At 35.3% G+C, this 18,546-nt stretch overlaps 1 protein-coding gene across 2 annotated transcripts in view; it reads right to left on the reverse strand.

The window, feature by feature from the left end:
• Positions 1-3,639: 3,639 nt before the first annotated feature.
• Positions 3,640-18,546, reverse strand: part of LOC145674564 (alpha-tubulin N-acetyltransferase 1-like) — a 152,827-nt gene continuing 137,920 nt past the window's right edge. For both annotated transcript variants that reach the window (XM_081744750.1, XM_081744751.1), the window contains one exon: positions 3,640-16,350. Coding sequence is in view for 1 of the 2 variants with exons in the window: in XM_081744751.1 (XP_081600877.1) it covers positions 16,335-16,350 (16 nt within the window). In the remaining variant the exon portion in view is untranslated. The remainder of the gene's footprint in view (positions 16,351-18,546) is intronic.

An 18,546-nucleotide genomic window follows, 5' to 3' on the forward strand; every position in this document is an offset into this window, starting at 1 on the left:
CTTTGGTATAGAAAGGAGCCTAGTTACTAACTTATATATATATATATATATATATATATATATATATATATATATATATATATATATATATATATATATATATATATATATGAGCTAACAGGCAAGTTCACAAAACCGGAACTGAAAGATCAAATCGCTGAATCGATAAAAAAAAAAAAAGCCAAAGTAAAGACTTACCAAGAGGAATTTGTGAAATCTTTGATAAATGTGGAGAAATACATTTTTGATCTGTATTTCACTTTTTGGCAGCTGTCAAAAATGCAAAATGTATGGTAATTGGTATATTTGGTAGCTTTGAAAGGAATTTGTTTAGAATCAAAACTAGAAATTAGGCCTATCTACCTACGAATTAATATTTGCAGCTGCAGCTGTAGGTATAGAGAAACGAATAAGCTAGGTATTCATTATTCTATGATAGAGCTTAACATTTTAATTCATACGCCATTAAAATTTGTCATTTACGTGCAAATAGCTCCATTACCGATAGTATAATTATTTCAATTAAGCTACATAAACCATGTAATATTTAAACACAAATGAATTTATAGCATTATTAAAGAAACTATTTGGTTGCTTTCCCTATACTATTTTAAAGTCTATTGCATACTCAAAGAACACAACGTAAATACGTTTGTTATTTGCGTAACATTTTTATATTCTACTTGTAAAATCACTAATTTGTATATTTATCAAGTAAACTATTATTAGATCACCCACAAATATATTCACCTCAACAAAAATATTAAATATATGTCTTTTAAAATTTTATTAAGTCACTTTGACATTATTGTTCTTCCTGCGACGAAGAACTCCCATCTTAAGTACGCAAGTGTGCTAACGTAGTGTACATCCTCGCACACTACGTACTATGCACTCGCAGACTTGTGAACTTGGACCTTTTGACGCACACTAGGTGACGTCAGTTCCGGAAATAAGCGTACTTCGAATGCACACTTGTATCTTTTGGACACGGCCTTAGTTTCTCCAGATTACCTCTCTTACCTATTTATGGTCGTTATTACAGAATTGTTATTACACTCATGTCCTGTTGTTGTAGGAACATAATTTGATAACGAATTCACCCGGTATTTCTTATAATGTTAGTATGTGTATAATCGGCAAACACACGTATGTGGCAAATTTCATGTCAAAAGAGCAGTAAATAAGAACAATAAATCGAAAATAAAACTTCCTTGTCCATTTAGCAACATTTTGTTTTACTCATTCTAATTTTCGTATTTATGATTTTTTTTTTTCCTATGAAATTTACCACAAATATACATTTCCCGATTATACACATAGTATCAGTATTAAAAGTACCCTGGAAAATCATTATCAAATTATATTCTTACAAGAAGACAGAGATATGCGAGAATCATTTTGGACATGAGTGTATTATTTAAATCTACTACATTAGTTCTGTTTTGGTCTCCTGAGATTTTCATTTCCTGTCAGAGGAATAAATATCCTACTTATTACATGAACAAAGCATTTAAAAGGAAGGTCAATAAACTCAAAATTGTATTTGTTCTTAATACTTCTGTTTAGAGTTGACAATTTGCAACACAAGTAGGTTTTTTTGTCTTGTATTTTTTTTATTTTAAACTGTACGCAACACATATTGGGAAAGGAAGAAGGGTAGGCACTTTCGCGTTAAGAAAGACAGCTTAAAATTGAAATTTATTTCGTATATTTGTTCAACGCAATTTAAGTAACAAAAATAACATTTTTATATTTAAAAAAAAATCACAACATACTTTAAAAAGATACTATTCTTTACAATACACCATATTTTTTAATTGTGATGAATTTTTCTGATATCTAAACTGATTCTACAATTTAAAAAAATCAAAGTTTTAACCTTTCAGTGAAAAATCTATCTACAACTTTCCGGTGCATTAAAGATTTTAGACCTTTCAATTTACTTTATTTACTTTTTAAATAAACGCAATACATAGGTTTAACACTACAATTTCTGCCAGCCTTTTTACACTTAACATCTCTGTAGCTGGCTGTACGTAACGAAAAATACCACTGGTTTCGTTTTTCATCAGGGTAGGGATTCAGGAGAGAAGATTGAAGAAGGTAAGAAGCTTCTGTCACAACCTGACCAGTGACCCTATCAAATAGAAAGGTAGGAACTAGGACCTTGGTGTTATACAGTTACACAAATAGCAAATGCAGGGATACGCTATGGAACTTCGTAGAAAAAATTCCAATATTCGAACATCTTATATGGGAGATTGTTGTACTATGGACAACGCTTCTTTTCAATGTTATGCATAAATTTTTATAACTAAAGATTTTCTTACAACTCCGTATACAAAAGTCTCTCCCTGATAAACATTAATAACAAGAAAACAAACAATGATAGAAGATACGGTCTGAAAACATCCCTTGTATGATACTTCAAGATTTTGCCACAGCCCGTGCTGCCATGTACTGCAGCTGACTGCAACGCGACAAACATTTGTTTAAAAATGGAGTCAGCACAGCAGAAAGCGAAGTGTGTGTTGTGGTATCATGAAACAAAATCTCCCGTCACAGTTCAGCGAACATTCAGAAGAGAGTATGAACAGCAGCCACCAGATGTTAAGAGTATAAAGGAATGGTACAGCCAGTTTATTGCAACAGGAAGAGTTTTAGATCGTGATAGAAACGGTAGACCGATTGTTAGTGAGGAACGTGTAGAAGCTATTCGTGTTCCTTGAATCCTTGCGTTGTGCATCACGTGAACTGGACATCCCGAAGTCAACTGTGTTAAAAATTTTACACATTATTTGCCGCAAACCACATGCTTCTATCGTTTTTAGTTTTCTTGTTATTAATCTTCATCAGGGAGAGACTTTATGTCCACCCTGTATATGTTCTCTTGCTTTACAGTGCTATTAATGTGGATCACCACCCGGAAGTCAGTACATATTTTAGCTCATTGCCTTAACTACTGTGCAATGAAACGTTGCATATTATAAATATTATACTATAAGATAGAGTAATGTTTCAGCTACAGCACAAGACACTGATTCATTTGGTTGTGGCTCCTGATATCGAAAATGGTAACAAATAAAAAGAAAATATTTGATTCGTTTTACAATGAGCACACAAGATGGCACTTGCTGTTAGATCTTGCAAGAAGTGTTCAGTTTTACGAAATGTTTATTTGTATGTGTAAAGTATTTTAAAGTAACAATCTTATTACGAAATAGATATATTGTTTGACCGTTTTTCCTGTTATGTTTCATATTTTATTTAAATATTAATTTACATTTAAGGAAATAGATTTTGATACGAAACTTGCGCAGAACGCATAATGCGTTGTTGCCAAGTTTCTACGTTTACTGTAGTAGTCACAATAAGAAAATTCCTGGATTCTAGCGTTGCAGTTCGAGAAGCGGAATTGCCGTAAGGGTCAAAAACTAATTTCTCTAGTAAGTATCCATGCAGAATTCGATGATTACTCCCTTTATTATCTGGCATCAGTAAACACTCGACACTATCTAGCAATGCCGCACTATTTAAGCAGAGTTTAACATAGGACTAGGAACACCTAGTGATCCACCCTAACGATAAAGAGAATAAAATTAGTGATATGTGGATATGTACTAGGAAACATTTCTCTTTTACTTTGGAACACTGAAAATATAAATGGACTATCGCACATACAGCATGGGCCTATCTTTACCAGGATTATGAAGCTAATGCACTGTTCACTAGATTTGTCGTTGTAAGATTCACAAGAAAAACTACATTTTTCAACGTTGTTGCCTTCATTAGACTCAACAGGGTTGGAATAAGTTTTCTTCGGAAACTATTTCAATATCAGCCTTTGTTGTCTTCTGCGTAAGCTTTCTTTTATCTGTTTATATGTACAGGGTGTTACAAAAAATTGTCACAGTATTTTGGGAACAGATTCCTCACATCAAAATAAGAAAAAAATGTTAATATGGACCTGTAGTCGGAAGTGCATAGTTTCGTAGTTACAAGGTGCCGAAAACGTGAAGAAATGAATTTAAAGGTCCATAGTTCCACTACTATAGGACTTATCGTAGTCGGGTCAAGACATCACTGACTTGTATGTGAACTATCCAAATAACTATCTTTCAGAATCTTGGTACTTGCACACTCATTTTTAGAGAGACTGTTTGGGAGTACTTGATCACCCTCCATATACCTCTAAAAATTGATGTGCAAGTATTGGAGCACTCTTAAACATGTATATTTGAATAGCTCACATACAAGTTCCTCAGTGATGTCTTGACTCGACTACAATAGGTCCCATAGTAGTGGAGCTATGAACTTCTAAATTTCACTTGTTTCACGTTTTCGGTACCCTATAACTCCGAAACTATCCACTTTTGAGCACAGGTCCATATGAACGTCTTTCTTATTTTGATATGAGGAATTTGTTCTCAAAATATTGTGAGATTTTTCTAACACCCTGTATTTGAAGTTCAATTCTTTAAATTTGGATCAGGATTTAGTCTAGCTGTGATTCTAGTGCAAGAAGATGTTCATTTAATCACTAGGCTGACAGTGGCGTATCTCTATTTTGTTCATTTTACAAAAGAGGCAAATTGAAATGTGTGTGTATTTTTCAATAAAATGTTATTTCAACGCTTCTGTTTTAATTTTCTGTTACGCTATTTCGTGAAGAGGGAAGTCACTACATCAAACCGTAGAAAAACTATTTCCACGAAATTATATACAGAGTGGACCATTTATCTCGATACGCACTTGTAACTTTTAAACTATTAGATAAAAAACGCAGAAATGTTGTAGCATGAAAATACCGGCAGGGAGACATTGTTTGACATACTCTGTTATACCACTAGGTAACGGTTGCCAACAGAACATAGAGTTATATTTTTTACATGGCATATTTAAAATGTACGAGGGCTTCCACAAGTACCAGACGTTTTGGCCTATCGCGGCAGTGGGCGGGGGTTAGAGTCGCCATCTTGGTGTCAGAACGTTGTCACATTCAGCTGTGGTAGAGTAAGGACTATGACTCCGCACTTTGTAATTTTCGTAACGCGTTACAATGTGTGTGCTACAATAGAAAATCCCGCCTCTTGTGAGGTGCGTTCTGTGATGGGGTTTTTGTTAGCAAAAAAACAAACCAATTCGAAACCATCGAACACATAGCACGGTGTTGCTTTCTCACAACAACGCACGTCCACACGCCTCCAAAGGTACCCGAGAGCTCTTGGATGGTTTTGGATGGGAGGTGTTCGATCACCCACCTTAGAGCCCGGATTTGGCGCCGAGCGACTATCACCTCTTCTCGGCGATGAAGACACGGCTCGCTACACAACACTTTCATACTGATGCCGAACTACATGCCGATGTAAGCCAGTGGTTGAAATCGCAGGCGGAAGATTTCTACCGCGACGGTATTGAAGAACATGTGCCACGGTATGGGAATTGCCTTAATTTGCATGGCGATTATGTGTGGAAATGCCTTGAGAATGTATCTTTCAAATGTATATAATACAATTTGGTTTGTTCATTCTGTTACTTTGTGGACAGCCTTCGTATATGTTAAACGAAAATCCACAATATAAGATTTGTTATTCAGTATTGACAACTAAGAACGCTACAGTATTACAAACATGCAAATTTGGTGGCGTCTATAGCAGTAGCAACGCACATGAGACGGACGTAACAATACACATCTAAACTACTTTATTATCTAGTATTATGATCATGATATGACGGATGTCGAGTAAGTAAGAATAAAGATACAAGGGATTGAAAATTTTATTTTTTTCAAAAGCCTTAATTTCGAGAAACTGCTGAGAAGTATCACGTGCAACTGCATAGATGGCTTTCAATGGAAGTGTCGATCATAATGCCGTTTAGAGCAAATTGATATCTCAAGCCGTTCTGGAGATATATAGTAAATACTGGTCAAGTTTGCAACACTGCTTAAAATTATGTAATGCCGGGAACTTGTGTAATAATAAATACCAAAAAATATTATTGTAGTGTGATAGAACCAAAGTAAATCACAATTGTTTTGAAAAATTCCCACAAATAAATCATTTTAAACAATATATCAAATTTAAACATTAACTGCCAGCCAAAATTTACTTGTTGGGTCCAAGATGCCATTGAGACAGTAATTGCAACCCTCACTGAAATGTTGATCTCTTGCTTGAATTTTGTAATATCACTAACGGTTCTTGCGTTGATCCCATTGGACCCACGCGGCGTGGTGATGGCTTTTCTGTATTGCTGCTCCGTGTTGGTCCTAAGGTTGGTCCCATTGCGCACAGACGATGCTTTTCTCATTTTGTAACTTTTATGAACGTTAATTTATGTACCCTGGCTTGAAGTATTTACTGCAACAATCAATATTATCAAAACAACATAAAAATTACCCTTTCGGAACCCTTTTGAACTAATAGTGATTGTTTACGAGTGAACAAAAAACATATTTCTCCTCAAAATATTTTTCGCTCTGTGTTTAGAAAGTAATTGTAACTACGTTTACTTTCGTGAAAGCTTTAATTCTTTTCGGGCTAATTTATCAGAATGGAAGCTAAATGTTTATTGTCTCATTAAAGTAAGTTTTTACTTGACGAAATCGACTTCTCTGACGAGATGATGTTGACGCATCAAAGATCCAGATTATTCTCTACATAGTGATAAATCAAGTGGATCAAGTTGCGAATCAGAATCGGACAAAGAGGAACATCTTTTCTCTTTTAAATGCATGTGTTATGGTAAAATTATGTAAATCTAAATATTTCTAAACGTGTAAACCTTAATAAAATAAGATAGAAAAAGAAACAGGGGAGAAATAATTGAAAAAATATAACTGATTTCTCCACCCTATAGAATTAATACGCAATAAAACTTCCTGATAGGCTCTTAGTTCCGGTGTATTTTCGTATGCCGTTATTGATCCGACAGCACGAATAACTGGCCTCAGTCGTGAGCTAACGGCGGGGGATAGGGCCCTAAAATCAATCTTACAGTGTTAGTCCCATAGGACCAACGTGGCACAGTGGGAAATTCGATCTTGGGGCCATCAGCCCAACGCAGCAGTCAACGTGTTAACCATTTTTTCATATTTCCAGAGTAGCTTGAGATATCAAATTGCCGTAAACGACATTTTGATCTTTGTGTCTATTGAAGACCATGTAATTGGATGTGACAGTTTTCGAAATAAAGTCCTTCAAATTTTCAATTCCTTGTAACTGTTTGTACTTGTTCGAAATCGGTCATACAGTGACCACTGTGTTTAACAATAAAGTACTTCGGATATGCATTACCCTGGCCATGCCACTTGCGCTATTACTGTCGTAGAACGCTCCAAAATTAGGTTGTTTTTCGATGTTTGTGATACTGTAGCGTCTTTAGTTTGCAACACTGCATAATAAGTTTGGTATTGTTAGTTTTCGTTAAACATGTAGATTTGAAGTTACGTAATAACCTGATGTAATGCCATTTGAAAAAAAATACAACTTTCTGCTGGGCTGTCAACACTCTTATCTGGTAGTACTGAAGGGCATGTCAAACAAATGTCCCCCTGTCGATACTTGAATTGCACGAAATTTCAGCGTTTCGTATCTAAATTTAAAAGTTACAAGGGCGTATCAAAATAAATGGTCCACCCTGTATACATTTCAGTATGTCAATCAGCCGATGATCAATATCGGTAAGCTAGAAGTTAGAATAACTGAAGTTTTCATACAGAAACACACTACGTGATGAAAATGACAAGCACACTCACTTTTGTTACAGAACACAATGATAAACATACTATTCACTTTCAGAACTGAAAAATTTGCTTCGGCCACGGAACTCATACTTGGTAAGAAACCAAATCGACCATCAGCAATAGCGGCAATCTTTACAATCTAGTTGAGTTCGAGCAAGTTTTATAGTATCACTAATTACACCTAATAATACTTGTTCCAAGATGCACTGTGATAAGTACAACAATCTCCACTATATCTGCATGTAATTTCTGAAATATGTATTACATTGGTAAATGAGCAAAAATACGTTTGAGCGGAAAATACTGCTCAGCTACTGGCAAGAACCCTTAGCATCACCGTGCGTTCATACACAACTTAATGCAGCACATTTAAAAATAGTAAAGCTTTGTTGATGCAAACTATTTTGAAGTCCCCCCCGACTACTTTGATGGTTTTAAATATTACACTACATTGCTGTAAAATTATAAAGCTATACAAAGCTGCCATTACAAATCTAAATTAGCTTAACATAATTTTTATAAAAGCTGTTACATCTTGTCGAGTCTATTATAAATAAGGTTAGAAATAGTACTTTTTTTTAACCAAAAGTAACAACACTTGAGTAAGAATAAATAGCAAAACATAATATATTAGCCAGGAAAATGTTACTCTGGGCTTAAATATGGTGCAGCAATGCAGCTCCCTCTACCCAGTTCATCTTAAAGCTGAGTGCTGGTTAACAATTTAGTAGTATTTTAAAGCTTTAATGGTTTAGTGATATTAAAGAGGAAACTGCATTTCAGCACCTTAGAGATACACCTCTTATTATTAACAATTTGTTTCATGTACCTGTACCTTTATAAACTTCATTTGTTTTTAGAAAAACAACTAACGAACCACACTTATAACAAAAATCACATTGAGTTACAAGGACACTTTGCAACACAGCATGGCAATCCTCAACAATGATTTGGAGACGTTCCTGGAGTTCAAAGTAAATTAATACTATAATGAAATGAAAGAAAAAGATTTCTAAAAATCTTGTGAAACATTTTTAGTCCAGTCAACGAAGGAAAAATAGAAAGAGATCGTGTGGTTTCGAAATGCGACAGAGTCGTGTCCTAAATAACATACTAAAAGGGCCCCCAAGGGTGCGGGTTAGGCAGGTGGTTGAGGGTAGTTTAAAGGTAGATTTTGTCAAGTATTTCTTAAATAGCACAAAAACTATGAGGTCTAGTAAAACATTTCAAATGCAATTTAAAAAATAAAAAGTTAGTAGTTCTCTTGGTTGGTAGCTCACAGTAGGATTTAAAAACGGTACGTAGCTCGGAAGCTTCAGAAGTTTGGCGACCACTGGTTTAGAAGATAAGAGCAGGATAAAAAGTATATATTTCAAAGAAATCTTATTCTAACAAACTGTTTACGCAACCTTCAGAAAAAGAAACTTATGCCTATACAATAATATACAAAGGCAATATACAGTTTCGTGCATAACACACTGACGCGGGCCGATTTTGTACGAGTCACTTGCACGTCACAATCTACCCCTTGCTTAGTCCCCTAACGCTCCGGGCGTGTGAAGAAGTAGCCTGTGTGTCTACGGTTGTGCGTTATATTGACATTACTAGTTACACAGTGTACAACAATGGCTCAAATTTCAAAATTACACGATTTTTGTTCTAATTAGCGTTTTTTAGCCTTCGTTGACTGGAAAGATTACACAATTTTCAATGCATTACGTATTAAAAATTTTATGTAGTTACATAATTTCAATACTTAAAATTTTGTTTTGATTTCTCAATAAGAATAGAATTTTGCCTGACTATTTTACTATTATAAAAATATTTACAGTGGTGATAGATAACCGTTGTAAGCTTTAGGTTAAAGTCAGTACGCAGCACCATTCCCAATTTAGTGAAGAAAGGATGACTCTTTCCTGGCGACGTGATTCTAGTAAGTTTTCTAGGGCTATCACCCAGGTAAAAGTATTGACTTCAGAAGTTTCGAATGCAGACATTGTATTAATCTTCACTATCCTCTGAATCCCTGATGATTAATACAATGTCTGCATTCGAAACGTCTGAAGTCAATACTTTCACCTGGGTAATAACCCTAGTAAACTTACTAGAATCTCAAGTTAGTACCATTTTGGTGAACCCTAAAAGCGCACTTGCATACAATAGCTAGCGAGGACCTACAACAGGATAGAGAGATACAACGAATGCATTTTGATATTGGCATAGCTCCGTCTTCAATGTGAGCAAATGCAAAGGAAATCTAAGTTTTATGTCCCATAGTTATGCCGGTTAGGCTAAAGGAGACGGCGATGAGCAATGAAGGAAATGGTGGAATGAAGACAGTGGGAGGAAACGGAAGAACCCCGAGAAAACCCACGCACACGGTGTTTGTCCACCATAAAGTTTACTTTGTGTGGATTCTACGATTATGCCTTGTAGCGTAAAGGATATAATTCACATGAATGATGGAATAATTCCAGTGATGAAATTAATCAGAGGACAGGGATAATTCACATAGTCTTGTGCTGAAACTAGGACCATCTTGCATTACACAGTACAATACGCCATAAAAATTATTTATGAACACATATATGAAGGTTTAGCTAGAAAAATACAAACATTTCACAGTTGGTCAAATATATTTACAGTTAAATGCCTTGTTTAATTGTCCAAGAATATCAAAAGTAGAGATCTCTCAACATAATGCTTGTTTTATTATAATTACAGGGTCATTTCGTACCACGCTAGGGGTCACAGTAGTTCAATGGTAGAACCCCTACCTCTGCTGGGTGAGATCTCTAGTATGATGCCAGGCCAAGTAAGTTTCTGGTGAACAGTCTTGTCCGTTAGTTTTGTCGGGGCACTCCCATTTCCTCCCACCATCTCATTCCACCAATTATCACATCTTTCACTTCCCTTAATTCTAGTCTCCTTTATCGTAAAGAACATAATCATGGGGTGTTAAACTGAAAGATTTCATTTCGTACCAATCTTCGCAAAATTCTTCGTACATTAACGCAACGCTAAAAATAAAAAAAAAAAATCACTGTAACTGCTATTTTCGTTATCGCAAACTAAATCGTAAATTTTGCGTTGCGTCATCGACGCAAAACCGTTACGAAATGTGCCCGCTAGTAACTATTCCACTTTCCCTCTATAATTGACAGTCCCTTTAGACTCAAAGGGCCTTATGCAGAGTCGTTCTGATGCGTGATTTGAGCCATACGAAAGAGTTCGACTAACATATGTTTCCTGCAGTAGTCAGGGCCTTAGTGTGACGCTAATCATTTTTCGAAATGACTCTGCATAAGGCGGAAAATGTTAATTTTTGATTCCATCCTTAAATGAGTCAAATAGACAGGCAAAACAATCTGCTATATGGAAATCGTTTACTTTTTCCTCTCGGTACTTTCACGTTGACCAATATTTTTGAATGGAATATTTCCATTTTGTTTTTCACTTACATTCTCCAATAGTTTCTCCAACATTGTAGTGCCAACACAAAATTTAATATATATGAATTTAGCACCACTCTTTTGTTCTACTTTTAATATAGAGAGCAAACTTATCTACTTCAGCGAAAACCAACAAATACTGAAAACCTGTCCTTAACGAAATTGCACTATACTTAACCGTAACGTTTTTATTGTACACTGATTTCTGTGTACAGGTCAGGTTTACAGCGACTATGCGTCCCACTCAATGGCAAAAGTCTGTAAGGCACCATTCCATTACAAAATCATACGCTATGATTGATTTTATTACGTACAACAGTTTCCAAGGTAGCTTTTTGGCAAATGAGATTATGGAATATTCACTGACATATACAGTCAGGGACAAAAGTTGTTTCCGTTCGATGAAATTAGTTTCGTAAATAACTTGAGAATGGAAGGACAGTTTGAGTACAGTCTCAAGTAAATTAAAAAGAAGTAAATCTCTGTACGTTCCAGTCATACCACAATTATTCCCAAAATAAATTTTACTAAACGGAAAGAACTTTTGTCGCTGACTGTACAAGCAGCTATATCTGTAATTAATCGATAATTACACAGTTCTTCCATATGTGGTATCTCTAATCTTAATTCACAATCTTTTCTATTCCAGCTCCTAATTACCGGTTTGCCATGTCCCTTTTTTGAATCCCAGGGGAAAAACTGTCCAACATACTCCTGCATAATTGGCTTAGTAGCCCTGTCAGTTAGAGCAGACAGAATATTCAGAAAATTGGCGTGAAAATATATATTCCATAAAATGAATATCGTCACTGGAAAGGACATTTTTAAAAATGTACTGGAACGGACCTTTCGAAGCTTCTAGCAAACCTGCGGTTGCTGAGTTCCAGATGATGTACATTCTATTCAATCTGAGGATGTGAATCATCATTGTAAGTACTGCGCTCACGGAGAGGGACAAATTTGCGTTTGGAGACATCTATTCAGGGAAACCCTACTTCATTGTAGAACAGCGTTTTTAACTCGAATGTTTCAGAGAGAATGGTTGAAACATTCTAATTGGTAAACATATTTTGCGCATTTCGAATAACTATCCCATTGGTCACATGATTATTTTAAACTATAACCTGCAAATTTTCACAAAAAACAGTTTAACTTAAAAAAAAAAAACTTTTTGTTCTGTTCTAGCTATAGATATATACCAAATGATAGAATAGTTAAATATCATGAGATAATTCGTTAAAGACAGGTTTAATATTTTTGTTCTATTTTGAATTGAAAAAAAAATCCACAATGGAAATGTACATTCTTATTCATAAAAACCTTTCTTCGTAACAAGGAAGTACTTTTGCGTGTTTGTAGGACAGTTAGAAAGAAAGTAACTTCTTGCTTCCTCCTTTACTGGATGCTTAAATACGTATTTTTTTAAAAAAACTTCTAGATGTAAAAGCTCTTACAATCAAAAGGTAGGCGACGAAAGGTTTTTAGACAAAATATTGCATTAAACTCTCCAGCATATATGTTGGAGTACAACAGTCTTACGGAAATTATGAATTAATTCTCTTTAATTTCCGATTGGTCCCAAATTGTAGCTCTTGACTCAATGGGCTAATCCTCTCATGGCAGGAGGAAATACCTATAAACTGTAGGCAGGTAATCGAAGATTAATTTTCACAGTAATTCCTCAACTTTTTGTTTGGGAAATTTAGTTTTTTTTTTAAGATAAAAATCGATTTCAGTAAAGAAAAAAATACGTTCCACCATTGTTTTCTCTTAAACCTTCATAAAAAAAAAACATTTAATAACTGCAATCTGAAGATAAAAACCCGAAAAAAAAGAAAGGAAAATTGGTCATTCGATAGACAGAAAAAGTGAAAAATCGATAGACATAGTGGATTTTCTAGTTTCAATGAATTGTTTATACATTTATTAACGTTCAAGGACAGAAAATAAGACAGGAGTTTAATAATCTTATCAATAACGGTTCTGGAAACCTAATAGATTTCGATCATTCACAAGCTGCTGCAGAGAAGAGAGAGAGAAACATTCAATGTGACGATAACCAAGATGAAGACAAGATCGGCAATGAAATGAAGAGAGTGTACCGAACTCATCTGAAGCCTCACACAAATGGATGAAATTTTAAGATTTATTGAATATCAACTAAATGTTATTACTGACGTGTCTTGCGCAATAAATTAAAATGAAAATTTGTTGATCTTTTAAAAATAAGCAAATGAAAGCAAACGTATATCACGAACCTCTTTGAGAGAGAGAACAAATAAAGTTAGATTATTATTCGTGTATTTCGTTGTGTGTTTTAATTCAATAAATGTGGTACTGCACTAAAATGTGTTTCCCATTGTACATGTAGCTTAATTTGTGTGTGAATTAAATTCGTTTGCGGTATTGGATCACGCAAATAATATGCTACCTTAAAACATAAAATCTTTGCATGGTAATTATTATTTTGAAACACATTACTTTTGATTGATTGCTTGGCTTCAGGCATTTCGATTTTTTTTTTTTTTTTTTAAATAATTTAAATTTCTTTTGTGTCCGCTTGAACTTTGAACTATAAAAGTGTCTTCACGAGGTAAAAATCCACAAACTCGAGGACTGTGTACCCGGTGAAGCACAAGCGCGTAGTTGAAGTAAAATGCTTTTCACGATCTTTTCTATCCATGATCATAATGATTTCAGCTATGGTAAGCATATTAAGCGGCGAGCGCAGACACGTTCTTTTGTTAGTCGCGGTGTTGTTGCGAAGAAACACGAATTTTTCAAGAGCAGCGTGCAAAAACTATTCTGTAAGCGCGTGGGGAAAATGTTTTTGGATACTTTCCCATTGCAAAGAACAGTGTAGCATGACTACAATGGCGAGATCAAAAGGGTTCTGGGTTGCAGTGAAAGACATATTTCTGCGGAAGGTGTTGGATTAAGGGAAACTGACCTGTTGTGTGATTCCTCTAAAACTGTGGAACAACTTACCGGTAGTAATAATCATGCAGTGAATGCTATTAAATTTTGTGAGGTGAAAACTAAAGTAGATGATGATCAAAACATTTGTAGTGGTACTCCAGGTAAAGCATATGTTCCGAAACTCCGTAACAATCCAGATTCCACATTTCAGTGGCGTACGCGAAAGTTCGACAAGGGAGAGGGGGAGTTCAACCTCCCAAGTTCATATAATTTCAAGTGTTTATATACCTATGTTAAAACCCCTTCCTAGGTCATTGGAACACTTGATACTTCAAGTTGCGAATATGAACAATGATCTTGCATTATTCTTGCAGAAAGTATGTCATCCTAACAAGAATGTGTTAACTTGTAAGTAGACGACACAATAGATGCCAGTAAACATACTGATACTTTAGATCAATGGTTCCCAACCTTTTTGACTGACAACATATTTACTAAGCGTCCAAAGCATCGCGACAACACTTATTCGATTTTTTATTAATATAAATTATAATAATGCAAGACTATAGCTTTCTATGTAATAGTGAGTATGTAGTACACTGCATGTGTTACTGTCACTGGAGTCGTTGACATGCTTTCCCACAATTGACTTATTATTAAATGCTTCACAATTTTTAAATTCTAAAATTTCGCTACACGTCAGCTGGGAACCGCTGTTTTAGACAATACACAAGCAGGGACGCCCAAAGAAAATTTTCTAGAGGTGGGCTCGTATATTATGTCTGGTATTTCTGGTATTTAATATACGTGGTTTTCTATATTACGTATACATTTTTGTGAGCCAAGGGGAGGGGGGCTCCCTGCCCTCCCCTTCGGGTGCCCATGTACACAAGGGGAGAAGTTATTCGCCTGGGCGTCACGACTACTGAATACGAAGACACAAAAAAGACTTATTTCAATTCACAGAATGTTTTGGTGTTAGAAAAAAAATCATGATCGAGACATGCAGTGGCAGCACAAAAGAACTTTCCTATTGTGGCGTTAGGTTAAAAAAAAAAAATGCACGATATGTAGCAATAATCTGAGATGAAAAACGAAACTAGAAAATCAAAGTCATAGCCAAGATTTTGAGAATACAGGATTAATCCGTTCAAGAATAAAAATATTAACAGACTTCAAGAAAGCGATAAATCCATTATTATCTATACAAAAAAAAAAAAAAAAATATTCAAGTGTGCCACGCCAAATACGGGGCTCTAGAGAAAAGAAGTGTACGGATAATGGTACGATTCATACTTTTGTCACTACATAAGTCTAGACTTTTAAGCAGCAATTTTAATTCATTGTTGATTAAAAGAAGTGAGCCCTTACGGGTTAGTCTGTGGTCCGTTGACATCTTGTCCGTATGAGTATTTTTGTACCCTTTTTCTGTACCAGGGAAAGTCCGGCCCCATAATATGCTTTGCTACTTCCAGAATATTCACAACTACTATCCTGTAAAATCTATGGTAACTTCATCCGTATTCAAGCACACGACTTCTAGCGGCAAACCTAATCAACAGTTGTTCATTCCTGCCATAAGAAAATTAGCCCACTCAGCAACAAGTTGGGACTCTTTTACCAATAAAATTCAAGAAAATTCATAATTTTCATCAAGATTGCTCACATTTCCTTTGCAAATATCAGATCTTAAACACAGCCCAGAAAAAGAACTAAAATTTAAAAAATATAAAATTCATACCCTTCATTTAACAAGCACATTAAAGCATGGTTAATAATAAATAAACTCTGAAATATAAACGGAATCTTAAAAAAATATATACATGAACGAAATATAAATACACTTATTTAACGAATCAAGTGAACGTATTCAACAAACACTTTCTCTTTTTTAAAACAGTATACATAATACATATTTTTATCTGACGCTGATTACAGCGTACAGTTTGTATACCTCAACGATACAGTTATAAATAGGAAAAACAATCGCTACTCTTGAAATCACATTGAAAGTTCTTTTGTAGAGATTCTTCTGGTAACTAAAGCAACTATAAGAAAGAAAAAACGCTTCAAATTAACGAACTGAACAAAATTCATCAAAATTAACAAGATTTCTTAAAAGTATTCAATTAATATATAAACACACAAACACGATGTCCAGCATGTCCTGTCTCTTCAAAAGGAGTATAATCCAATGAAATTTTCCAACAGCATCATAAAATGCAACTCCTGTAAGGAGAAAGAAAAGAAGAGTTTATTATCTTTTGCAGTAGAATTTCATTTCGAATATTACCACAACATTCAGACATTCTTAGTCATTAAGTGTATTACCAATTTTATTTCACGTCAGCTTACATACATACAAAAGCAGCGAGAGAAGCTGATTCAACCTAAAAAATTTACCAACAAACTAGTATTGAGACAGATCTGCAATGAATAGAGAGATGCTGTTTGTAACAGTCTTAATTTACGTAAATGATTCTACATATTCGGCATTACACTTAGTGTGAAACCATCTTGTGTGTCTAAAAATTTATCAGTTGGCTGCCTCACAAACTAAGATTGTCACCGAATGTCACCTTGTTCCAGTGTCGTCCATTATTGATTACTATTGTTCATGCCCTTAGAATAGTGTTATATTATTTTTCTATCTTCTTTCGAGCCTAATCAGAGTTTTTCTTACTACAGGATCTCGAACTACAAAGAGACTCATCTCGCGCGTATTTATGATTTATGATAACTTTTGTTCCCATAACGTAATGTTGTCTTTGACCGCTTATTTAGGTTCTATAACAGGTCTTAAGAGCCGTTTTTTCTTTATTGGCCAAGTCAAGCATGGACCAAAGTACACCTCACATGCGTTTTGGAACCGGATAGTCAACTTGGCAGCGCCAAGTAGGGGCGGAGCTTTAAGGCAAATTTCGAAGAAAAGAAAAAAAAAATCACGCCCTTAACTTTTCAAGATATTAGATTGAAATTTTGCATACGGATTGTGTGCAACTTTGAGTATTCCTCAATTCTTTTTCTAGACCCCCACGTCAATCGAGGCCCAGGCCCGAGAGGCGCAAATATTCCGAGGGGGTGATTTGTTTAAAAAAAAAAAAAATCCGGTTTATCCAGAATTTCCCGGTTGAGATGCAAAATACGGACATGTGAGTGGTACCGTTGGAAAAGGCTCGTTATACTGAAGAAAATGGCGTTTCAATTATGACCCTAGGACAAATAGTAATGACGCAGTGAATTTTTAGAATATATGGATCTCCTTCAGATTTTCAAACATTCCCCCCCCCCCTTGTTTTGAAGATATAAGATTGAAATTTTGCGCACTTGTTGTGTACATAAATACGTATTTTCCAAGAAATTTTCGAATCCCTACGTGAACCCAGGCCCGGACCAGAGGGGCGCAAAAATTTTTCAAAAAACTCCCGGTTTTCCAATTTTTAGTATGAAATACGGACAAGCGAGAAGAACCATTGGAAAGAATCTCTATTTTGAAAAAAAGAACTAGGTATGAACCATGATCCTACGATAAATAGTAAGGAAGAAGTAGCTATTTGACAAAGTCTAAGTTTTAACTCAAAAAGTGGAAATCCTAAATGGGATATTGATCAAAGTCCAAAACTTAAGTACAGTGGAAAAGGAATAACTTGGAAGGAATGTCGTCTCCAACGTGCCTTGCTTCTACGACTGACAGTCATCCGCTATAGCAGATGAGAGACTGGAGTTTCCACACGACGATCTTCGTAAGAAGGCAAAGCAAGCACAAACGTTTTCGACTTGTACTCCTGTAAGTCTTGTGCCATATCTACGAAAGCGACGTACAGGTGCGAATGTTATGGAGCAGTGATGCATCCTTTAACTCCTTTGTTTGCTCCTACCGCACAGTGGTCCCAATTCCCCAAAACGTTGCCAAAACTCGGAAACTTGTTCCTAAAACTCAGTGCATACATGTTTTTGAAATTAATACCAGGGCTTATAGTGGTATGGTCTTGTAAATAGTTTAAAAGTGACCAAGATCACACGAAAAAGTGACCAAAAGCACACGCAAAAGTGACCAAAAACTCATCATGCCACCTTTTTCCTTTGTCAATTTCTCCATCACCTCTCTCTCTGTTTGTTGTTGTTTTGTTTCATTTTTTCTTCTTTACTTCTTTTCGAGCTTCCTCCTTTCTTAGGTTTTCAAAGTATGCTTTGTAGTTACGGTAAGCAGACTTAGCAAATGTAAAAAGCTTCTGAATAAGTGGAACCAGTTCTGGCCTATTTCCGAATTCCTTCATCCCAGACATTATATTTAACTTCGCATTAAGAGTTCTCAAAAACGTGAAATATTCAAATTCATCATCTACTCTTAAGAAGAACATACAAGAAGCATAACAGAAGATGAACATGATGAACCACACAAACACACACACACACACACAACGT

Source organism: Thermobia domestica, chromosome 17 (genome assembly GCF_964235325.1).
Source record: "Thermobia domestica chromosome 17, izTheDome1.hap1.1, whole genome shotgun sequence".
NCBI classification, from domain to species: Eukaryota; Metazoa; Arthropoda; class Insecta; order Zygentoma; family Lepismatidae; genus Thermobia; species Thermobia domestica.